At 53.1% G+C, this 25,202-nt stretch overlaps 1 protein-coding gene across 1 annotated transcript in view; it reads right to left on the bottom strand.

Moving 5' to 3' along the window:
- Positions 1-9,983: 9,983 nt before the first annotated feature.
- The window catches only part of LHX4 (LIM homeobox 4), a 29,655-nt gene continuing 14,436 nt past the window's right edge, over positions 9,984-25,202 (bottom strand). The window contains exons 3-6 of the mRNA XM_032393081.1: positions 17,716-17,918; positions 13,341-13,495; positions 12,594-12,765; positions 9,984-10,378 (exon numbers count right to left, since the gene is read on the bottom strand). Of these exons, the coding sequence (XP_032248972.1) occupies positions 9,984-10,378; positions 12,594-12,765; positions 13,341-13,495; positions 17,716-17,918 (925 nt within the window). The remainder of the gene's footprint in view (positions 10,379-12,593; positions 12,766-13,340; positions 13,496-17,715; positions 17,919-25,202) is intronic.

Raw genomic sequence — 25,202 nt, 5'->3', positions numbered from 1 at the left:
TCCATACTCAAAGGTACATTAATAATCAAGCTTCTTCATGGATTTTATATATACACATTGGACTTTGTCCTTATGACATAAAAAGCTTTCAGGGCAGTCTGTTGTAATCATGTGATTTGAAAGTTATGGTCATTATTGGAGCTTTACCATAAGCATCTTTAGTTATTTTAATAAGTATCCTTTCACAGCTCCTTCATCTGAGAGATTTTGGGCCAAAGTATAGTGCTTATCAGACTGATAATAATAATCGCCTCCCATGTTGTACTCATCACCTAATGTTTATTATGCACCAACTGTGATCAATTTTTCAAATATGCATTAATTGGCCTTACACTAAAGGATTGAATAGGAAAAGCTATCTAGCCTCATCTTTATTCACTTATCCTTGAAATAGTCTTGTCATGCTCCTCCCTGGAAAGAACTTAATGGTTTGTTCACCAGTAGTTATTGGGAGTTTGTGGCTTTTTATTTCTTACTACTTTTACTTTTATATATAAATTCTTCAAAACCTTCTTTCCTTTGTTTTGTTATATCACTTTTCTTGGCACAATTATAAATGTCATTATCTCACATTTTCTACTGTCTCTTCTTTGGGGACTCATGTACTGAAGTCACTTCTGAAGGTGTGTCCCTTCCTCCTTAATAGGAAGCCTCCAGGCCCCCAAAACTAGATGGGGATATTCATAAGGTGCGTGCTAGCTTATACTCAAGACAGAATCTTCCTTTCTGATATTCTTCCTACATGGTCTTAGAAGGAACGAACATGAGTTTGCAGTAGAACACTGAGGTTAAAAACCAGATGGGAAAGCTCCCGGGAGCTGCCCCTCATCACATTCATTTGCCTCGTGGTGGAAGTCAGTGCCCTCCGTGTGGGTGTCTCTTATCGGTAGGGAAATGCCCCCGGAAGCCAGAACTCCTGCCCGCGGTGGCTGAAGCCGGGGCTCCATGAGAGCGCTTGGACTGGAGTGGGGCCTCTGCCGGGGCCGCCCTAGGCGGCAGCAACAAATTCATCCTCCACACTGCAGCCTGGATTTATTTTTCCTCTCACTTGTGTAGCAATCCTGGTTTCCATTTTCATATTTAGAAGGTAAGTTCAGTTGATGGACACTCTGTGAAATAAAAAGCTCTTTTAAAGTACGTGCACACGTACACACACGGGATCGAGAGCAGCACCGCCGGTGCCCGCGGCTTTCACGGAGTACATTTGTAGAGCCCGGAGCTTAGTCCTGGATATGTTTATAGCACTTTAGCTCCGTTTGTGAGTTTGGAACCCTTCCAAAAAAGAAGAGAAAGACATATATTATTGTTTATAATCTGCTTTATTCCGCCAAACCTTAACTGAACAGACTTGTGGATTGCTGTTTAAATCCCTCAGTGCCTTTAACTACCGATACAGAAAGTGGTTAATGCGCATTCTAAACGAAGCTTGGCATCCACTCCAGGAAATCACTTTAATTGAGAAGCATTAAATGTTAAAATGATTCTAAAAAAATAATAAGGCCAGCGCACATATTGAGTATAAAAGTCCTGGCCCATCAGTAATATAGGTTCCTGGTTATCATATCCCTCTAGCCTGGGTGAGCTTAAGCCGTGCAGTTGACAGGTGTCGAAAAAGTGACTTTCAATTCCCCAGGTCACGATCTGCAGGCAGCCGCCCACGAGCTGGCCATCAGGCAGCCAACCTTCAAGGGCTCCCACTTGAGAAGAGGGGAGGGAGCTGTCAACTTTATAGATGTTTGTTTTTCTGGAATAATAAGCTGGTCCCAGGTGACTAAAATATGAGATTTAACCCCAAAGTCCTTGCCTGGGCTTTCCATTGCTATGCTGAAGCCATCTGTTGAAACCTATTTACCATTTTAATGACCTTTTTAAAAAAAACTGCTTATTTCCAGCTCTAAGTGTGTGCCAAGACCCCTTTTTGGGGTCTGTATTTTATCTTCCAGGAAGTTATTCCCAGCCTTTCCAAAATCCCCAAACCCCTCCCAGCCAACCCGAGATCCTGGTGCAGGGTTGGCAAGCAAATGAGAGAAAGACAAACCTTAAAAACAAAAACAGAACTTTCCCTAGCTCTAGACAGCCCAGCCTCTGTCAGTCTTGAAAATTCCGGCCAGTTCAGTGGTCTGCCGAACAGCCTGAAGAACGAATAACTCACGTGGGCACCTTTTTCTCCTGGGAGCCCCCTCATGAAAGGAAGAACGTGTATCCTGTCAGGGGTGTCCTGTGCCTTGTACATTTAATTACAGAATAACATACCAGGGGGCGCCTGGGTGGCTCAGTTGGTTAAGCGACTGCCTTCGGCTCAGGTCATGATCCTGGAGTCCCTGGATCGAGTCCCACATTGGGCTCCCTGCTCTGCAGGGAGTCTGCTTCTCCCTCTGACCCTCCCCCCTCTCATGTGCTCTCTCTCATTCTCTCTCTCTCAAATAAATAAATAAAATCTTTAAAAAAAAAAAAAGAATAACATACCAGTTAATAGCATACCAAAGTCCAGTGTTTGTGCTCAGCGGGGGAGATGGCCAAAGGAAAAATCACCAAAGGAAAGGGTTCTAAAGGAAGATCCCGAAATCACATTAGACAAAAATGAGAGAAGAAAATGAATGCAGAAGTCACCCAGGGACGAGTGTTGCATGCAAAAGCCCACACCCACTTTCTCCATAGGGATGCCACCCACTCTCCTCGGGCAGCAGTGCATCATCTAGAAGATTTCTGTTTAATAGTTTGGATGGCTTATTTTTATTACGTTTTAGAAATAGAATAAAAAAATTTCCCTTTTCCTACTGACTTGGCCCCATTTTAGAAACTTTGGGTTTTTTCTCCAGCGGCAGTGGCCGCTGCCTACTTCCCCGAGGCCGCACCACACGCACAGCCGAGCAAGCACGCCGCCCGAGCGCCTCCGCTCACCACCCCGTGCACAGGGCAGAGGGCATTATGAAGAACGCACCAGGAGTTCCCAATGACAAAACTGGAATGGCATTCTTGTAGGGAGGTGTGGCTAAGGGACGCAACACTTTGCCTTTCAGACTGTAAAGGACGGTTTTGAAACTATGCCTCAAATGGCAAATCTAAGGAAATACATTCAGAGAGGTCAAGGATCACCTCTCGTGATTTTACTTCTAGTTTGGCAAATCAGTTAAAATTTACAACACAATGATTAGCCTTTGAGCTCTTACTATCCTTTTCTGATTTTAGCTGAGTCGAATCCTAGGCCCAAGGAGAAAGAAAGAAAAGCAGTGAAAAACACTTGAGTGTTGAGCCTTCATTCGTCCTCCTGAGTTTCTGTCTTATTTTATTCTTTCCGGCCAGTGATTTCTTTCCTATATTCTTCTTTAAGCAGCTGTGTTTTTGAAAAGCCACCGTCAGAAAATCACACTGCTCAGGGGCTGGTTTCTAGTGACCAAACCAAAAAAAGAAAGGGGGGGAGAGCGAGACAGAGACAGATCAGATCCTCTGCTTCCTTTGTGAGCTGAGAACACATTTCATAATTCCAGAAAGTTACTAGATTGGCATTGTGGTGGCAGCTGTGCACAGAGTACAGAGTGGAAATGGTCCTGTGATTGTCGGTCTGATATACTCAAAACGATTGCTAGCATCCTGAAAGCAAGAAGTCCACGTAGACAGGCTGGTGACAAGGGGTTTGAGGACAGAAGGCTCGAGACGCGGGGTGCAGTGCATACACGAGCAGAATTCTCGGGCCCGACATTAGTGCCTCAGGAATACTCAGATGAGTAATTGAGGCGCAGCAGGGCCCTTCCTAGCCACTTTGTGAATTTCCCTCTCAAGCACCCAAGGGACTGGGCTAGGGAAGGAAGCAGGTCCTCGTGTCCAGAACCTCCTGCCTTCCTCCACCAACACCCCCACTCCCACGTGATGCTCTCATCTTCACCCATCCTGGCCGCCTTTCTCGGCCTAACGAAGTATTTACCAGAATTCCCTCTCCTGAGAGCAGAGATTCGGGTCTTCACTAAAAGACCTTCAAGCCCCCCAAGAATCTCGCTGGATGTCTGCCTGGGTGGTGGTGTCTTTCCTGTGTAACGGCATAGACCATGGGACACGGCACGCGTCCAGGGGTTAGGTAGAGTCAGGACAAGCTGGTGGCAGCATTGGACTGCAGACTCAGGGGTCCAGAGCCCAGCCCCCCTCCCTTGTACCCAAGCGAGTTGTTCTTGTGGGCAGTGCTCCTCACAAACTAGGATGACCAAGAAGCCGGCACTACACTGTCTAAGGAGGCTCAAGATATTTCACCAAGTGCTCCAGGATAGCGAGCAGCTAGCGTGATGAGTGAGTTTTCTCTGCCCGTTCTCCCTTGGCAGACTCCATCAGCACTGTCCAGTGGAACTCTCTGCGGCCACTGAAGTGCTCTGTGTCCGTGTGTCCAAATACAGTCGCTGCTAGCCACGTGTAGCTACCGAGCACTTGAAACAGAGCCGGCATGAGGAAGGAAACTTGCAGTTTTATTGAATATCAGTCAACTTAAATGTAAATAGCCACGTGTGACTCGTAGCTGCCATATGGGACAGTGCACCTCTGGATCTTCTCTTCAAATAAAACCAGTCACTAATGGAAAAAGCACTCTAGTTTTTCCTAGATGGAAGGCCAGCTCTAAAGAGATAGGAGGACTTCAATATTCTTTTAAATCTTTTTAAAAAATATTTTATTTATTTATTTGAGAGAGACAGAAATAGTGAGAGAGAGCATGAGCAGGAAGGAGAGGGAGAAGCAGACTCCCCGCAGAGCAGGGAGCCCGATGCGGGGCTTGATTCCGGGATCCTGGGATCGTGACCTGAGCTGAAGGCAGACGCTTAACCCACTGAGCCACCCAGGCACCCCTGGACTTTAATATTTTTTGATGAAAGAAGCAGTGTTGCTTTTTCCATTCCAGCTAACCTTCAGATCCTGCACATTAATAAAGCCTCTTGCAGAGAAGAAATCTGAATGAGGACTTTTCTACAAAAGCTCGTCAAGGAGCCCTGATAATTCTGATGAGGTGTTTGTATCCCTCTGTCCACCTCTCGCCCAAATATAGATGTTTGCACATACTTTAGGGAGAAAATGTTTAAGTGGGAAGGACTTTTAAAATGCAACAGGACAAACATTAACTAAGATTATGTGGTCAGTGGGTTTTCTCTGCCCATCCCCTAAGCCTAGGAGCAGAGAATTGGGCCCCGGAAAATTGCTGTCAGAAAAACCAGAGCACTTCCTCTAATCGAACCTTTATTGAGCACTTCTGGTATTCATGGCTGTAAGTCGTTCTGGCATTCAGAGTTGTAGTTTGGGTTTCCTTCCGGTGGTAAAAGGACCCCACATCGCCTTAGCTTTTTGTCCTAATTATATCAAGAGAAAAAAAACATCCAGAGAACCAAAATGAAAAGCAAGACACATCTGCTTCTAAAGAATTTCCATATTTATTTGACATAATTTTACCATACACATCTCATGCCAACACACAGGAACCATATACAAACAAACGCACCAGCTTCTGTGTTCCAAAGTCACATGGCAATAAATAAGGATGGGTGGGTCCTTTTTTTTTTCGTCTTTTTTTTCTTTTTTTCTTTTTCCCCCAGGAAGTGAGACTTCATTTCTTTTTAACTGTACAAAATTTACACTGCCAAGGGTGAGGGCAACCGTCCAGAGCCTAGGGGACCTGGGGCTTTGAGGTCTGAACGCAAGTTCAGAGCAGCTTCTGGGAGCCTGCAGCCCTGAACGCATGTGGGGAGGTACAAATGATTCTTGCCTCTAGGTGGGCAGCAGACCAGAGCGGGGGTGTCCTTCTCTGTCCGCCTGTGCTCTGCCTCCCCAAGGAAAGGAATGCTTGGCACCCCTCCCAAACCTGCAGCCGCCTCCTCACCAGAGCTAGCAGCGAGAAACTGTGCTTTCCGTGGGGCCCTACCAAGCGGTGTGTGGGTGGGATGGCTTTGCCGTGCTCTCTCTTTTTGGCTCCAGTCACCATGTGAGCTCGGTTAGAGCAGCTGCTGCAGAAAGGGCCAACTGACCAAGTCCAAGAAAGAGAGAGCCAGTGATGTGCTTTTTTATTTAGCTTTCAGCATGCCCAGAGCCCGTCAGCAGCAGCCAATAAAACAAAACTCATTTCCGCTTAATTGAATTTTTCTTCATCTCACGGTTTCCAATTTTTAAAGTGCAGTGTTTAAAAATGAGCCTCCTCAGGCCTTCCAGCCCCTGCTGGCTGGGGAGGTCTGGTCATTATTTCGGAGGTTATAACCGAGTTGTCAGTCGGGGGGGGGCGGGGGGGGGGTCACCTGGAAGCGTGGGGGCCGGGCGCGCGCCGGCAGAGGGCGCGTCTGCTCAGCGGAGGCCCGAGAGCCCCCCCTGCGAGGAGGCAGGTGTCTCCCAATAACCAGCTCAAGCCGCAGAGGCATCAGTGCCTTTTGTTCTACGGACTTCTTACACTTTTTGCAACGGGAGCTTCATTATGAAGGTCTAATGGCCCCAGTGATCTTACTAGATTTCGTGTTTTACGCTGGCAAAAAAACAAAAACAAAAAGACCGAGTTTTAAAGACACTCCAAAAGGCTTGCCTTAGGTCTTGTTCTCTTACCCTGATGTTTCACTGTACTCGTTCACTGGAGTAATGTTGTGGGTACTTATATTATAGTCATAACTCCCAGATGGGGCAGGAAAGAGAAAGCACGATGGAGAGGAGTTGGCCTCGAGCTGCACCCAAGTCCCTGCAAGGAGCCAGGCTCCCCAGCATGTGATTTACCCAGAGGGCCGGCTTAGCCCTTGGATTTGGTGTTTCCTCTATGCTTTTCTCACGTCTCGGCAAATGTAGATTCTTCCATAGCCGCTCAGGTCCCATTTTTGCTCATACCAATTACCCCTGGAAACCTGGGGGGGCGGGGGCGGGGATTTGTTTTTCTTTCTGTCTTTAATTTGCTCCTGGATTCCGAAGCCTCCTACCCTCAGGTCTACCAGCCAGGCGCTGCAGATAATGCCTGCTAGTTCTTTGCCTTCTTAGAGCCAAAGACAGACCCAAATATTGTAAATGCCCCTAGAAGTTCTCGCCTCATTTTAAAAATTCATCCATATCGATTTAGTAAGGAGGAAACCGCTCCATGTAGCACCTTATAGCTCAGTAATAGGCTATTACTATAACATTAGAGTATCACCATAATGAGCACTAGAGGAGTGCCTTTAAGAAAACCTCAAGGGGATGTTCTGTTCTTCTCCCTCTCTGAGCCACAGAAGAGCCAGGGAATCGTCTTGGCATGCGGTGGCTACCCGGTGGCCCTGGCCCGTCCATATGCTAACCTCACGTGCAAGGAGACCCACTTCAAATCTGAGGCCTCAGGGGGCTGTACTTCTAAATGAGGCACCAGCGTTTGCTGCTTCCTGGGGAGGTGGCTGTCGGGAACTTTGTTCAGGCTCCCCTGGCTTTCTGGCCAGCGCTCTCACAAGGGCTCTTCAAGCCAGCCGCCCCCAGCAAAACCCAAGAGGCTGCTCCCCCCATCGACTGCGCCGCTCACTGAGGGCCGCAGGAGACTTGTGTTATTAGCGGGAGTGAGGACAGCTTCCCCGTCTCCCACCCCTGAATCGGGAGTGAGCATGAAGATGTCACATACAAAACCAAAAACAGGTCAACTTCAGTTGATCTTAAGAAACCAGTGCCACACAGAGAGGGGGCCTGTCTCTCTAGGGAGTCCCCCCTCCCTGCACTGTATGCACCAGAGATGTGAGGTGCCGCTGAGGTCTTGTGAGTCACTAGGCCACAGTCAAGCCGAGATAGTGGTCTGCGTGGGACAGTTTGTCACTGGTCCCCAGCCCGACACCGTCTTTCTCCTGCATCCTGGGAGCAGCCTGCGGAGACTAGTGTGTGGAAGAAGCTGTCCTCCAAAAGGACAGTTGGGTCTTCCTTTCCTTCCTATGGCTTCTCGTCTTGCATGTGTGTCCCCGCTCCCACTCCCGGTGTCCCCACTGTTGGGGAATTCCCAGGAGCAACCTGCCTAGGCGGGACACACCCCCACCCCACCCCTGGAGCCTGAAGAAGTCTACGTTTGTAGACTCTCCAAGCAAAAATCACAGTAGATGCAGCACACCAGACAATAAGGGGACAGTCCAAATTGAGCAGAGCAAACGGGGCCGGAAGGCTGAGCCCAGGAATTCACTGACTGCATATTTTAAAGAAGCTTGACTGACCTCCGTTTAGTCCTGGAAAGGAGTCTGCGGTGGATGCAGCAGCCAAAGTGGAGGTGTTTTATGTCTTCCTTTAGCCTGCCCACCGTGCACCTGAATCCCGTGGTCCTCAAAAGGTGACGAAACATTCACAGAAGGAAGGGTCCCAAAGGTCTCTGGCCCTGTCACTTCATGTGAAAGAAAGACAATGCCTTCTTACCCTTTCCTACTCTCTTGTCTAAGAAAATGGAAGCCGGAAGAAGCCGGCCACCGTTTCCCAAGGGGACTGGACAGACGCCCACCTCGCTAACCCGCACGCAGTGTGCGCTGGAGAGCTTCCTGACGGACAGAGGTGCGGTGCATAAAGTAGGACCCGTGGCACCACTCACTCACTCACCCTGGCGTGTCCCCCCGTGGGGGGTCCGCAGACCGAGGGGCGGTGGGGGGGGGGCAGCTCGTAGAGCAGGGGTCGGCCCTGCCCTTGCCTCGGGCCTGAGGCTGGGTGAGGGGCCAGAGCACACCCGCGAGCTGAGAGCCCTCACTGCCACTGGCTGGTGAGCTCGGCCTTCCTGAGCGCAGGCCTGGGGCACCTCGGGGCCTGGCCCGAGTCCAGCCAGCAGCCCAGAGAGACGTAGCCCAAGAACCACTTGGAACGCTTTGGGCGATCTTAGGGCTGCTCCCGAGTGATTCCTCCCAACCAAGCTGGGCCAAAAAGCATTACTGGCTCTTGGAAGATACCAAAACTGTCCAATTGAGTCAGCTACCACGGAGAAAGCTCCCCTTTTGCAAGGTCTGGGGCAGGCAGGCTGCCGGTGGGATGGGCTCGCAAGCTCGTCTACACCAACTCCTGCAAAGCAGACTCAATACCGTTTCAGCCTGCGGGATGGGGAGCTCTGGGAGCACGTCTGCTGACATGGCTAAGCGGACCGCACGCTTAGAATCCACATGCGCCTGCGCGTTTGCGCTGATTGTCCTTCTGTTCTCTCCATATTTTAGCTTGGATCACTTTGTAACCCACAGCCTGTCTTGTGGAATAAATGATACGAGCAAATTAAAAAGGCACAATGTGCACCGAGGGGACTCGTCGGGCAGTCGCTGTGATGGTCCAGGGCCACTCAGCTCCAGCCTGAGTCACCTGCAAGGAAAACCACTTCTTGCCGTCAGGGATTCAGTGATAGGGATGGGATCTCTTAAAAACCAAAACTGACAAATATTATCTGGCTTGTACTTCTGGGCAGGGAAGAAGTCATATTTTTCACAGCAAAAAAAAAAAAAAAAAAAGGAGGAGGAGAAGGGGACGTTTTCAATATCAAACGGTGGCCATCAAAGTTTTCACTGACATTTAATAAGTGACTTTTTATTTTCAAAATTAGAGTTCAATAGAGTGGTCCAGAAATCACTTTTATTATACTCAAGGGCCAGGATGCCTCTACCTCAGGAATCTCAGTTCTGGTGGAGAGAAGTGGTTCGGGAGGCATCTCAGGAGACACACCAGTCGGAGCAGAGTTCCCAAAGGCCAAGGTGGCCTGACGGTCACCTCGTGCTGCCAAGCACCGAGCAGCCAAAGCCTGGAAGCAGGGCGGGGGTAGGAAGCCACCAAGCAGCACCCTAGCGCTCTAGGCTCTGCACCCCTGTGCTGTGTCCTGAGAGGAGGCTGCCTTCCCGCTACTTCCCCAGGGTAACAGGGCCCTAGTGTGGTCTGGTCTCTCACCCGCCTAGGGATCAGCGGAGGACTTCCATTGAAAATAATGGAAATTCACATTGGTGCACTTTTGATCCTTAAAAGGCAAGTCTCTTTTGATCCTTGAAGATATTCTCTCAAGCCAGGACGGGTAGGGTGGGGAGGAGAGATGTTTAAAAAGGAGGATGATCCATTTCATCGAGCCAAGAGGCTGGGCTCGTTGGGAAGTCAGGATAGCCTACACTGCTTCCTGTGGAGATGTCAGAGGTGGGTCCCCCAGCCATGGCTCTCAGCGTCTGGCTCACTCCCTGCCCTGCATGCCCAATGATGCCCAAATTACTGTCCACCGTGTAATCCAGCCCATTGAGCAAAGGAGCGTGGGATGGCAGGGACGATATGGAGGAGGGAGACTGGGGGATTCCATAGGGGCTCCCATCCCTCAAGTCCTGATAGGATTGTCCTGTCCCGTCCATGGAGAAGCTCCCATTCATTAACTGTCCGCCTGAAACGTCCCCCACGTTGCCATAAATCCTATTGGTGTGGCCAAGTTCTGAGAGAATTTGATCCTCTGTGGACAAAAGAACGGAGATTTATTGTCAGCGGCCAGGACTCCAGTGGTCCCTGTTCTTCACAACCTAGGAATACACATGACCGAGAAAGACGCCCAAGGATGGCAGACGCCTCACTGCCGTGCATGAGTCAGACACCAACTCTCAACCTGGCAGCCAGAGACTGACCCAAATCGAGGGGAAACACAGGAAAAACACCTGCAGAGCCTGAGGGCAGATCCCAGAAGGCTGGACAAATGTCTGCTGAGTTTGTTGGTCCCATGTGGCTCACGGACTAAGATGGCTACACTAAAGAATATGAATGCCTGAGGTTTGTGGGTCATATGTTATCAGCCTCACAAACGGAAACTATGTGCTGACAAGATTTAATCTGAAAGCTTTCAGGCTGAGAAAAGTGCTTGGTTTCCGTTGGTTGGGAAAGAAGCAGGCCCATGTGGTAAGGGTAGCTGAGGGCCACTCTTAGGCATGTATACAAAATCCTTCTGGTCTACCTGGAAAAGTGGTTCAATGTTGAAGGACTCAGTTTCTCTATCGAATAAGCTCTTTGCTGCAGACAAAGTATTGACTTGATTAAGGCAAATGGACCTTCTTGCTTCTTGAAGAATTTCATTAAGGGTTTCTAATGCATCCTGTGCTACCCAGAAGAATTCATCTCTCCAACAGAGGCGAGTGGTTTTAGTCTTAAGAAATAAAGAGTTCTGTAATTACCCAGAGAGATCCATGACATGTCAAACGGGGGTCCCACCTGCACCCAACAGAAAAGAGCTACAAAGCAAGATGTAATGATCCTGCATGTTCCAGATGTTGATTTTGGCAGCTCAGATCAGATTAAATGGCTTTCCTAACTCCACCAACAGGACTGGAAGGTGAGCATAGGCTCTTGAGCCCTTCCCAGGCCCCACAGGACAGATCTCCCGAGTGAGCGACAGTCCTCTGAGGGCATCGTGCTCTGGCTGGCAGCAGGTTCCATCCTCTGCCCCACGAACTTCCTTCTCTATTCCCACCCGGGCCTGTGCATCAGCTCCCATCAAGCCTCCCCAGACTAGACTTCAACACCCATTCCTTCTGACAACCTGCCCTAAGCCTGCCCCCCACCACTCCACCCTGAAAATGAAAAGGGGGAAGGAGATCTCATGCTCTTTAAAGGAGGCAGAATGATGAAGGCTCAGCTCCACTGGAAAATGGCCATTATTTGGCCTTTCGCCGACACCTGTCATTCCATACGACCCTCTGTGGGCGGGGGGGTGGGGGGGGTGGGGTGGGGACACGCTCCCTGTGGGGACAGTCATGACTTCCAAGCGTAAAACTGTGCTGAGTTTCACCCAAACACATCCACAGTCAGTTGTGTTCATCGAACCCCACAACAACACTGAGATGGGGGAGGATGTAGTTATTCCCCATTTACAGATGTGGAAACTGAGGCTCAAGAAAAGTGAATCGATCTGAGAGAGCCCCAACCAGCAACCAGATTTCTGAGGCCCCCCACCCACCCACTCACTACTCTTTCTATCCACCCACAACAGAGGACCTTCCATAGCTGAGGACTCAGTAACTGAGAATAGTTATGGCTATTTGCGAACAACCTCGGGATCCCAAACATGCAGTGGTTCGCCATTTGGCTGATGCACAGATTCAAATGTAGCGCATGCTGCAAAGCTTCTGTGCAGGGGACAGGATGAAGTGAGCAGTAGGGGAGGGGATTTCAGAAGTGAGGCCTGTCCCCATCCCGCATGCACTCACAGTATTGCTTTCCCAGGGCAAAGGGCCTCCTGAGCACGACCACCCCACCACCAGGAGAGGAGGAAGTGGTTACTCCAGGAGATCCCGGGAGGGAGGCCAGGGCCCCTGCAAAGGAGGGGAATGCAGGAGAGGGGCCGAGGGCAGGGGCCAAGACACACAGCTGTCTGTTCCCAGCTGCACGGGCCGGTGAGAGAGCCCCAGTCAGCAGGAAAGGAGGGGAGGCCTCGGGGCCCACGGGCCTGGGGAAGCCAGCTTCCACATTGCAGCAGCAGAACTCTCTTGTTTCCTACTCTTTGTCCCGTCTCAAAGGGCCACTGCCACCCCCCCCACCCTTTACTGCAAGTCGCCGGGAAGAGCCTGGCTTCGGGAGGCGGTTGTCAAGGCCTCAAGAAAGATCCCCCCTGCGTGTCAAGAATTACTGTTTCCCAGGGGCCTTTCCTAAGGCCTCGGCCTCGCCCCTCCAGCCCTGCTCACCTCGGAAGCTCAGCTCACTGTCACTAACCCCACAGTCCTCTGCAGAGCTCTCCTTCTCCTGCTTGCCGCCGCCCCGGCTCCGCTTGACGCTCTTATAGAACTGTCCCCAGCGATGCCGCCCCGCGTCCTTCTTCAGGCGCTTCTCCTTGGCCCTTCGGTTCTGAAACCAGACCTGCCACACAAGCAGAAGGGACGCACTCAGCGGGTGTCCACCGCAAACCCAAGGCCCCCGGGGACCCCAGGACAGGTAGCTGGAGACAAGCCCTGAAGCGTTGGTCAAGCTCGGGGCCGGGAGCACGATGGGCCCCCTCTGCCTCTGTCTCTGCCTCCGTCTCTGCCTCCATCTCTGCCTCCGTCTCTGCCTCCGTCTCTGCCTCCACCTCTGCCTCCGTCTCTGCCTCCACCTCTGCCTCCGTCTCTGCCTCCACCTCTGCCTCCACCTCTGCCTCCGTCTCTGCCTCCGTCTCTGCCTCCACCTCTGCCTCCGTCTCTGCCTCCATCTCTGCCTCCGTCTCTGCCTCCATCTCTGCCTCCGTCTCTGCCTCCACCTCTGCCTCCGTCTCTGCCTCCGTCTCTGCCTCCATCTCTGCCTCCGTCTCCGCTTCCACAAGCTTCCCCGGGTCCCGCCCGGAGCCCAGCTCCCCCGGCGCTCCCTGAGCCTCCGTCCTGTAGAGCGAGAGGGCACAGAGCCGCACCCCAGCCCAGGCCACCCCGACGGCAGAGGAGGCCCGGGGCCCGGGGCCTCACCTGCACGACCCTCATGTCCAGGCCGGTCTCCGAGGAGAGCTGCTCCCTCACGTGCCGGGCAGGCTTGGGGGAGTTCTTGTAGGCGTTCTTTAACGTCTCCAGCTGCTTCGCTGTGATGGTGGTTCTGGGCCGCTTGGCTCCGGCCTCGGAGTCATCTGCAGTGAAGACCCCTCCTTACTGGGGTCTGCCTGCCCAAAGCCGCTGGGGCGCATGCCCTGCCTCCTCTCCTCATTGCCCACCGCGGCAGAGCCGTGGGAAGGAATGGGAACCACCCCCACGGAGCCCACTCTTCACCATAGGCCTTCCCGAGTCACGGAAAAGCGAGGACAACGGTCCCTCCCTCAGCTCCCCGCCCGTCCCCGTCCCCTGCCAGCCCAGCCACAGAGGCTCCCACCAGACTGAAGGTGCACAGTTCCACGTGCCTCCCGGAAACGGCGAACACTCTGGCCCGACAGCCTGTGAGCCAGCAGCTGGGCTGTGAAGGCCAACGAGCCTGGGTGAAGGACGTGTCCTGGGCTGCCCCCGACACCTCTGCCCCTCCTCCCCTCGGGAGCCTCCCGTTTCCCAGGTCCCTTGCGGTGGCCTCGCTGAGCTCAGCAGGGGTAACCAGCACGTTCACTAGCCATCTAAGCAGTGTCCACCAATTACGGGTCAGAACCCACTAGTGGGTTGTCCTGTCAATTGAGTGGATCAAAAACTTTGGGGGGGGGAATATGACGCGTGGGATGGGATGGGATAGATGAGGGCAAGTATGGTTTCACAGGACTTGCTTAAGTGTTCACGGTATGAATACATGTGTGCTGAGTTGAAAATGAGTTTCTCACTCGGGGTCATAGTCAAAATTTTTTGAAAACCACTGGTCTGAAGAGTGTTCAGGACAACACACTGACCGATCCAGCGTTCAGTGGATTCTGAGCAGATAAGCCTGGCGTTAGTCAGAGGCTGGTGTGTTCAGTCTGGTACAGAGGCGCTGGGCGCATGCGGGAGCACACAGCCAAGAGCGGACGGTGCGTCTCCTCTGCTGGCACTGGACGCTAGACCTCTGCCCATTCTCCGCAGGGCACCCCCGAGTCCACACACCGCCACGGCGTCCCTGGCTCTCTGGGTCTTCTGTGTTCCTTTCCCTGGGTCCTCTGAAATGTCCCTCCTACATTCCTACCTTCCTTTCCTTCCAAGAAAACCCTCTCTTAGGATCAATAATGGCCAACATTTGCTAAGCACCTACGATGTGCCTGGTGTGATCTGAGAACTTGATGTGCAAACAATCCTCACAACAATTCTGAAAAGTGTTTCTTGCTGCTGGAAGACCTGGGTTCAACTTTCTTGCTGAGTGAGGGAGTGACGTGGGCAAGTCCCCTCCCCACTCTGAAGCCCGGGGCACCAGCGCCTGCCCTGAGTCGGGTGGCACGCCGGCCCGAGTCTGCACGGCAGTCATGCACACGGCGGAGGGAGGATGAAGTCCCCAGTCCTCTCTCCTTGGGCTGTTTTCTGCTCTGGCGGAGACGGAGGAAAGCCTCCAAAGGTCTTTAAATTCTGTCATAAGGAATCCATCCCTTCTGCCCCTATTTATAAAGACAACAGCAGGACAGCATTTGATGCCAATATGAAATAGTGCACTTTTAAAACATCTCTACAGTCTTTAGATCTAAAATTTGAAATAATGAAACCAGCAAAATAATGTAATTCATCAAGAATTGTCTAATTTTTAAATAGGCCGGCCTAGTGATTTAGCAACTGTTTTCACCGTGGCCACTGGGATCTACCCGTCATCCTGGGTTGGTGGCCCAGTTGGTTCAGAACTGCCGTCTACGTGCACAGGACTTTCTTCTTGCGATTATGGGGACTATCATGCTGTTATTTTAACATTCACTGTTATTATAATTTAAAATCTTTTTTATATCCTATAACAATGTCATCCAAGTATTCATTAAGTAGTGGTGGCAGTGCTCGTGCTGAAAAATGTACCCAAAAATCAATAACTTTGGTACGGAAGTTAAATGTGATAAAACGCTATGAAGAAGGCCAAGCAAGACCATGATATCCTAGGCTGTTAATTTAGGAGAGAGCATTCTGCAAGGTATTAGAGATAGTGCTGAGAAAATAAAAAGTAGCATTAAGGCAAAGATACACTTCACTGGTTATGGATTTATGTGCTTCCAGAATACATTCCCCCCCTCCTACTTTTTACATTAATTCCTATGGGAAAATTAGTCTTAAAATATGTTGGTTTTGAATTATGCAGGGTCTCCTAGCACTTGTCCCTGGCATAAAATGCAAGCTCATTATATTGAAAATGCAAATATCCAGGAAGATGTAACAAATGAACAAAATCATTCACACGAAGATACAAATAGCTGATATTAGGTCCTTTGTGTAGCACAAGGGGAGGGAACTGTAAGCCTGAAAGGGGGTTTGGATCAGCAAAGAGGAATTAAAACATAAAAAGAACCAAATGTCCCAAAGCAGACCAAGTCCCCTGCTGCGCTCAGGGTCACCCGGATTTCACAGGATGGAGTGGCCTCTGCACGGACAACCAGAGGCAGTAGCAAGGCATCAGGAATACTGTGTAACCTTCGGTTACTTGAAAACCTAAAGCAGATCTCACCCCCCTGTTGACATTCCTCTTCCTCGTGGCTCTCACCCTCATTCAGCATCCCATTCCACAGGCGCCATCCTATGTAAACCTCAGGAAACAGCCCTGTGTGGCAGGTGCTATTACCCGCCCCCCCCATACACAGCTGAGAAGCCAAGGCTCAACCAAGGGGGCCCCCAAGTTAGTGACTGAGCAGAGATGTCCACCAGCCTCTGATGCCAAATCCAGCATCCTCCAGAGGTCTGGTGTGGCACAAACAATCCTTGATAAAAGTGTTGGCTTCACTGTCATTCTTGCCTCCCCAGCTAGGCTCCCCCTCCTCGTGAACCATCCCCAGCAGAGGTGGATGCCAGGCCATGAATGCTCAGGGTCTAAACAAGGCCTATGATGAGGAGAAGCAGCCGGTGGCCTGGAGGGAGGTCACGCATTCCTGGTATCTCTGGGGAAGGGCTTCAGAGTTCCAAAGGCAGCTTGGGATCTCTGAGTCCATCTGCTTTGATGGTTTATCCCTGACAAGATGCCCTAATCTTCTCGGACATCATAATTGACTCCAAAGCAGCAACATCGGGGGAGTTTTAAGGAACCCGAGTAGATGAATACATTAAGGCAAAGAGCCTGGGAATAGGCTTGCTGAGGCCTGGGAAAGAGGAGAAAGGGGACTTGAAGGCCAGTCCATCCCGAAAGGCCAGCACTGTGGGGGTTCTGGGAGAAGAGAGTGGAAGCCTCTGACTCAGGCGCCCAGGAAAGATCTAGAAGGACATGCATGAAATTGTTGTTGCTTTTTTTTTCCATCAAGCCCAGAGCTGTTGAGAGCTGCTTTTTGCAGTAACACCCTGAGTTGATAAAAATTCTAGTCAAAGGCAAATGACCTTGATGTTTTGTGAGTTTGTGCATCTGAGATTCCCAGGTGGAATTTGGCCAAGTGCCAAATCTGGAGCCAGGGTGAAGGGCGCAGCGCCTGGGGGCACAGCTGTGAGTGAGGAGCAGAGGTGGAGCTCCAGGGAAGGGAGAGGGAGCTTGGCCTTCCTGGGGGGTCGAGGCCCTGGAAAGGCCCTGGGCTGCTCGGGAACATGGCACTGGAGGGGAGAGCAGCTAACCCTGCAGCCTGACATCAGCGTCAGCCTTGTAGAGGTCTCCACCGCTGACCCCGGACAATAGGCCTGGGGGGCTGGGGTAGGGCAGGGTGGGCGGGAAGTCCTGTGGCTGACTGGAGCCTCTCGGAGCGTGAAGACTGGCTCCTGCATCAGGGACTCTGGGAGACGCAAGGGGTCCTCACCTCACAAGGAAGGGGGAGGCCCTGCCCTCCACAAGCCCGTAGTCGGACAGGGGAAACGGAACGCAGTTAGCTAAGTATGAGCCGACGGAGGCCGCGCTCCTGCTCTCCCCGACGGAAGCCTTTGAGGTGTGGGGGCACCGAGGTACGTGTGCACCCCAGTACGCAAGACTGGTGAGCAGCCCCCAGGGTCCACGGTGGACAGAGCCCCCTCCCAGCCCCCTCCCAGGCGAGGAGCCCCCGGTGCGAAGGGCACAAGGCCCCGGCTGTTGTTCAGCCTCCGACCAGTGTTGGGGCCGGGCCTGCTCACCACCCGACACCCGACTGAGGCTGCAGCGAAGCCAGCCCGGGCTCAGGGATGGGGGGTGACGTGAACTGTCCCACAGGTGTCTGGGGACGCTTCTCAGAGCAGGCAGGGTGTGAGCAGGGCTCCGAGGGAAGGGCTCCGAGGAAGGGCTCGGCCCGGACAGAGGTCCGCAGCAGGCGGCGTGCGGGCCGGCTCGGCTTACCGTTCTGCTTGGCCGTCTCGTAGTCCTCCTTGCACACCAGCCGCCCGTCCTCCATGAGGTAGAACTCGTCCCCCGTGGCCAGCTGCCGGTTGCAGATGATGCAGGCGAAGCAGTGCAGGTGGTAGACGAAGTCCTGCGCCTTGCGCACCACCTGGGTCGGGGGGATGCCCTGCTGGCAGGCCGTGCATTTTGTGCCGAAGCGTCTGTCAGGGCAGCACGAAGGGGTTAGAGCATAGTGGGGGGGGGGCTGGCTGTCCCCCCACGTCGCATTATATCAGCCCCTCTCCCACCCCACCACTCCGGGCTGTCCATGGGCACCGATGCCCGTGGCCCCCTGCCCCCCGGTCTCCGGCTAGCCGCCCCGCTTTGTGCCCCGGGCTCTTGAACCGCCAAGTGAAGAGGCTGGAGCAGAGCGAGTCTCCAGTGCCTCTTCTGAGGCTGACACGCCAGGGCTCCCACCTGCCCGATCAGTACGCCCTGAGTCCCCTCTGAGCAGGTGGCTTCAGCCTCCGCACCCTGGTCTTCAGCTTTCCGGTGAGGCCTCAAGGACCAGCCCCACCGGGCAACTGCGTGTGTTCATGGGCATCCAGCGAACGCTTCTTCACGTGCTCCCGCGAGAGGAGCCAGGAGACCCCACATGCCAGTGTCCACAGTGCAGTTCTGGAGAAACCTGGCTTTGGCAACAAGAGCAGGGCTCTCCCAAAGGCTTCTCTCTCCCGCCTCTCCCCTTCGTCCGGCACACCCCAAAGCCCTCCAAGCCAGCCTCCATCCCCTTCCCATGCACAGCCCCTGAGATGTGCTGGTCTGAGGTGAGCCCAGGAATCTGCATTTTCACACCCCGGCACCGTTCCGGGCATGGAGTCTGCAGACCTCAGATGCAGACCAAAGACGTTGCTTTGGCCCTCTCCCTGGTCTACATCTTTCTGGACCAGCACTGAGGCAGGAGGAAGGTGCCTGCCATCACCCTGGGCCCAGGGTGGGAAGTAGGGAGAAGGAGATCCACTGAAAATAGAGTCTAATGGGGTCATTGAAGCCCCTTCCCCATGCCGTCCATAGACACAGAGCCACACGGATGGTCGTAGAGGTCAGAGGGGAATTAGGGGCCAGTGTAGACAGGGGTGATGAAGGGGGTGCTCCACGGCAGGTGAGCCTTGCCTGCTTCGGGAGGGAGGGGTTGGAGAGGCAGGGGCAGAGTTTAAAACAGCAATCAACCTAATTATTCATGACATTTCACACAGCAGAACTTTATCTTCTTCAGGATGAAAGACTTCGCCTAATGGATCTGGGGAAGGTTTGATTTTAATGGTCCTTTTAACTAATGCTTATAGGCAGCCTGATTTCCCCTGAAAGGACAGTACATATTTCATCCACATTAATACCAAATAAATTAATTATGGTCATGGCTATCATGATGAATCCCAGATTAATGCAGAATGATGGGTCTCTTATGCAGTAATGATACCTGCTGGGGGGCGCCAGGGGCCTGGAGCAGGCACGGCCAGCTGCTGTTTCGGAAGCTCCCTGCCCAGCCACGTGGTGTCGCAGAGAGAGAAGTGGGGGGGCTCTAAGTCTAGAAGTGTGGCCCAGGGGACTGCTCTTCTGAGACGAGGTCTAAGAAGGGTGTTGGGGTGGGAGGGGCTGGGGCTTCTGGCTCGGAAGGACCGCAGACCTGGTGTGGCGAGGAGGGTGGGGGGCGCAGAAGCAGGCCTCCAGAGCAGGTGTTCTCCAGCCCACGGCTCAGGATGGACTCCGCAAACTACCCCCGAGTCATTCAGAAGTGTGCGTCATCAGATTTTCAAAGGGGTACGGGACCCAGAAATGGAGAGTTAACATTTGTTGAATGAATAAATCAGCTAATCAAGAACCACGCTTTATAGAGGATGTACGTGGAGATGGCTAAATCTGAGGATGGAGAACAGAGTATACTGTCCGTTCTAGAAAGTTCTACACCTCCCAGAACGCAGGTGAAACCGGGCTTCTTCCACAGCTGCTGTCCAACCAGGTCACCCTGTTAAAGAGGAAGGCAGGCAGGCAGGCACCCAGTTCTATCCTCTGTGAGTGGGTGCGTGACAAAGAGAAAGGAAGCCTGTGTGTATATGTGTTACTAGAGTGTGTTTTCAAAATGCCTGCAGTTTGTAGATCCTCTCCAGGCCAGTTCACAAAGCAGGTGTTAAAAACGAAACGATGCCTTGAGCATGCTCCCCGCAAACCCTCTCCCATAAAACACCAAGAGTCCGATGTCCGCGTCCTTTGCTGCAGATGCCGGAGTCACAACAGCTCCAGGGAAGAATGAGGGTTTTCCAAAAAGACGTCTGATCTCGTCGAGGGGAAGAGGGCTGAGGGGAGGCTCCGGAACAGAGTGAGGACCCCAACCCCAGCGAAAGGACCACTTTTCTCTCCGCACAAAGAAGCAGACCATGGCTTTCAGTAACCAGAAACCCAGTTGACACCAAAGCCCCAGACGCATGAAAGATAACGGGGGTATAAATTCAATCTACATACCGACAGTGATTCATGCATAAGGGGGGCAAGTGCACAAGAAAAATGAAAAATAAATGGACTTTCCCACCAGCATTTTTTAGCAATTGAAGCAATTTTCCTGATTGTGGGATTTATACTGATAGTAAGTGCAAGTTGCTCCTTATTACCTTTCTCCCCCGGAGCACAGCCAGCAGGACTCTCGATGAGGGGGCTGTGCTTACGCCCTTGACCCACAGGGCTCCCCCAGCTCGGCCCCGCCCCGAGGGGCACCCCTGCGACCCACTGGTCAGAGCCAGTGGCCCCGGAATAAGGCGCCCCTGTTGGGGGTGTGCACCCTATGAAGACACTGTCCCAGGGCTTCCAGAGCTTAGAGCAGCCCAAGTCACGGAGGAGACGGCCGTGCCTGGACGGCTAGATGGCTCGTTCTGTGACAGGCAGTAACGAGACGGCCATAGTTCAAATTCCCTGGGCCAACACAAGGTCAAACGGTGAACTTGGCCTCTGCACAGAGAGGCAATGTCTCAGCAACCTGACCACATTTGAAGGATGCTGGGGTGGGGCAGAGCTGGACACCAGCCAAGGAAGAGCCTCTGAGGGATTTTCCAGGTAGCACCCCCTTCTTTCTATCCCCGGGCACCTACTGTGTGCAGGGCCCAGCTCTCTTGGTGCCACTGCACTGCCCTGCTCGCCATCAGGACAGTCTCTCTGGCCAGCCCAGCCTGGCCAGGCCTCCAGGGACAGCCGGTCTCCCCAGGGAAGGCAGCTGGAGCTGATCCAAATGACAAAGAAAATGCAAGGAAGGACTTGCTAATGGCCCTCAGCACTTTCTTCCACAGACCAGCATCACTGGAAATTCTCTTATCCCTGCCCTGCATGTAGTAGGCAAGCACCGATGGGCCACTGAGTGAGGGAAGGAGAGAATGCAGGAAGTGCTCCTTAAAACCTGGGTCTCAACAGTCAGGGAGGGACCAGCGCAAAACAGAATCCCGCCACTCCCATCCAAAGCTTTTCCAAGAAAGGAGTGGAACCCGGGTTGCTGCAAGGCCACAGCTGAGGAAAACACGAAACTTTGCATCCCATTTGGTGCCATCCTCATGCTCATTCCCCGGAGGTCACGTGCATGCCCAGCATAGAGGCGGATATTAGGATTCCACCCACCAGATGAGAAGCTGAGGCTCAGACTGGTGTGGGGGTGGGTGCAGCTCACGAAGGCAACGAGTGAGAAAGACGGGGCTTGAGCTCAGGCTTCTGACCACTCAGCGGGCACGTGGCGGGTGTCACTGCAAACGTCCCCTGGGAAGCTGGTCTTGGTGCCCCTACCCTGAGAAGGGAACCCGGGCAGAGGGGCCCTGTCCCCCGCAAGCATCCCCAGCTGCTCTGAGCCCCAGAGCATGAGGCTCCCAGCATCACAATGCAGGGGCTGCCCTCGGAGCCTTCACCCTGGGGGGCGTCCCCCCAACACACCGACTGACCCTGCTCAGCACCTTCCCCCCCGGGGCGGGCATGACAGGCCTGGGCCGCTGGCTGGGGAAATGCACCACACATCACAGCCGACAGCCAGGGGCTGCCCCTGACCCTGGGAAGGGGGCCAGGCCTGTGTCCTCGGTCTCACCCTTGGCTCCAGGGCTCAGCCTGAGTTCCCATCTGCCCATTTATCTGTCCACCCCTGCTGCTCTTGACAAGCCTGGTGGGACCACTCTGCAGACCGGGGACAAACTTGAGGGTGTCTGGGTCCTGCAGAAAGAGGACAACACGCAGGCCCTGCAGTCACCACACCTTCTAGAAACAGATGCACGCAAATCCCGTACCACAGATGTTCTGGCACATCCTGATTTTAAGTTCTGTCCCATGATCCCAGGTTCCACATTCGGGGCACTGAAATACTACTAATGGAAGCAGTTCCCAGTTACCAAGCACCTACCGTGTGTCCCTGTGTGTACATTCTTGTGCTTGATCCACAGACCACAGCCTGCTCCCCCCTTGTGGTGGGCATGGCCAGCCCAGCTCCTCCCCCTCACCCCTGGTGAATTCAGCTCCTGTCCTTCCTGCCATAACGCTTGCTGACTTCACTATGCGCACAACAGTCCTTCCTGCCCCTGCTCCCTCTATTCTTTGACCTCTTCCTCTGACGGTCAGGGCCTCTACCCTTCCCCAGCCCCTCACTTCCATGGTCCCCTAGACCTTGCAGGAACTGCATGGCTCCCGGGGCACTTCCGGGTGCCACCCTGTCTGGCCACCACCTCCCGTCCGTCCAGCTCGCTCCCTGTAGCGCCGACTCCCACAGCTCTGCCCAGGCAAGACCCCCTAATCCTTTCACTGCCCTCAGGTCCTCACTCCCCTCCCGGCCTGGCTTCCTCCGCACCCAGCAAGGTCCCAGTGGTCCATCTCACTGATCCTTCCCCTGCACCCTCACCTCCCCGCCCTGCCCTCCACCCTCTGCTGCCTCCACCAGCACCTGACTTACCACCTCACCCACTGGGCTCAGTTTAAATTTGTGATCCGTGACTCAGGAGGGCCTAAGGAGCACAGTACGCCTCCCTGGTCCATTCACGCTCCCGTGCTCCCAGACACCTCCTCCCTCCAGCCCCGCATCTGCAGGCCCAGCCGCGGCTTCCTACTTCCCAGAGAAGACCTGCCATGTGCCCACACTATCCTGTCCAGCCACCCGTCCGCCCTGCCTTCCCTCCGCTTCCTACCGCAGGGCTATCTGTGCTCCCGTTTGAGGCCGACCGCCCACCCAGGCACGGAGTCCGTGTCTTCTTGCCCCGTAAGATCAGTCCTCCAGCAACTGTTCCTTTCACCCCCACATGATTAATTTTCCCTCTTGACTCGATCCTCCCCAGCAGTATACGAGCATACTCTTGTTTCTGCCACTTCAAAAAAACCCTCTCTTGACCCCACATCTCCCTCCATCTACCACCCACTTCTCTACTCCCTTTAGAGGAAAACTGAAAAGAAGGGTCTACACGCAGTGTCTCTAATGCCCCTATTCCCACTCTTCTCTTGAATCCACTCTGATGGTTAATGCTATGTGTCAACTTGACCGGGCCACAGGATGCCCAGATACTTGGTCAAACATTATTCTGAATGTGTCTGTGAGGGTGTTTTTGGATGAGATTAACATATGAATCAGTAGGTTGAGGAAAGCAGATTGCTCTCCCCATTGTGGGTGGGCCTCATCCAATCAGTTGAAGGCTTGAATAGACCAGAAAGACTGACTCTCCCAAGAGTAAGAGGAAAGTCCTCCTGCCTGACTTCCTTGAGCTGCCACATTGCCCTTTTCTTGCCTTTAGACTTGAACTGAAACATCAGCTCTTCTTAGCTCTCTAGCCTGCTGGCTTTTGGACTGGAATTTACATTATCAGCTTTCCTGGGCCTTCAGCTTGCTGACTGCAGATCTCGGGGCCTCTCAGCCTCCAAAATCACAGGAGCCAATCCTTATAATAAATCTCTTTGTATTACACACATCCCCCATTGGTTCTGTTTCTCTGGAGAACCCTGACGAATACACACTCCAAATCAGGGTGCCACCCACTAATCAACCCAAACCATCCTCACCAAGGTCACCCATGACCCCAGCGTTGCTGACCCAGTGGTCAGGTCTCTTCTTCCCTGACCTTCCAGTGGCATTGGCCCTCTCCCTCCTCCTTAGAACACGGCGCTCACTGGACTCACACAGCTCTCCTGGTCCTGCCCCTCCCCTCTGGCAGCCTCTCGCCCAGACCTCTCGCCTAACTCCAGACTGGTCTATCCCACTCCCTCCTCAGCCTCTCCACTTGGATGTCCACAACCAAACTCCCGATCCTCCCCCAGAACCTGCCCCCCATCAGAGAATGGGGATTTCATCCTTCTAGGGACTAAGGCTGAAAGCCTTGGACACCTGCACCCAGTCTGTCAGCACACCCTGTTGGTACTACCCCAAATTCTGACCATCGGCACCGCTGCCTCCCTAGTTCAAGCCACCGTCATGCCTCGCCCACAACTCACGGCACTCCTGGCTTCAGCACTTCCCCACACAGCAGCCACAGTGCTCCCACCTCACTCTCCTGCTCGACACCTTCCAGGCTCCCCCTGGCTCATGGTAAAAGCCCAAGTCCCTTTACTGGTCCACAAGACCCTCCAAGACGATCTAGCCTCATCTCCTACCACTCTGCCCACTCACTCGCTCAGCCACCCTGGCTCCTCGGCTTGGAATGCTCTCTCGCCAGATACCTGCATGGCTCACGTCTGCATTTTCTGCAGGTCGCCCCTCACACGTCGCCTTCTCCAGGGGCATTCCTTGACCAGCCCTGCCCCTCCCCGATCCAGCACTTCCTGCCATGTCTCCAACGGATGCACCGCATAGTTCTTGTATCCTTTCTCTCTCCATCTCCGGAAGGCAAGCTCCATGCCATCAGGCCCTGTATCTGTTTTGTTCACCCCTGAGTCTAGCACCCACAGTCCCCCATTTGTAGATGAGGAAACAAGTTCAGAGACGGTAGATAATGTACCAGAGACCACACAGCCATGAATGGCGAAGCCGGGATTGGAACCCAATGCTCTTCCTTCTGTAGCCGTCGGGAGGCAGTCGGGGAGGGGCTAGCCCAGGCCCCTGCCAACCTCTGGGGGGGTAGGGGGGCTGCCACAGCACAGTGCCCTGTCCCGAGGAAACAAAATACTGCATAACTTAATTTTATGCTTTAATTGCTTGGCGGTGATTTACAGCAAGCTGTATATTTTTTTCCTAGCTGACACTTCCCTCCATGTATTTCTTTTATCTATCACCACACTTGACAGGTAAGTTGCTGATATTTACTGTTACTGTATGTACCAATATTTCCAACATATATCACCAGCCCAGCCATGTCACGGGCACATAAAGTTCTGCCCAAGAATGGTCAGCCTTCTCCAGACATAGACTGGGACCGTATTTGGAGAAGGCCTGACACCAGAAAGTGTGGAGACACAGCCCCCCACAACACACACTTACACGGACACCTCCCAGACCCACTGGAATGGCCCCACGG

Source organism: Phoca vitulina, unplaced genomic scaffold, assembly GCF_004348235.1.
Source record: "Phoca vitulina isolate PV1807 unplaced genomic scaffold, GSC_HSeal_1.0 scaffold71, whole genome shotgun sequence".
In the NCBI taxonomy this organism is placed as follows: Eukaryota; Metazoa; Chordata; class Mammalia; order Carnivora; family Phocidae; genus Phoca; species Phoca vitulina.
Note: the sequence above shows the minus strand (reverse complement) of the source record. Positions and strands in the feature narration are given on the sequence as shown.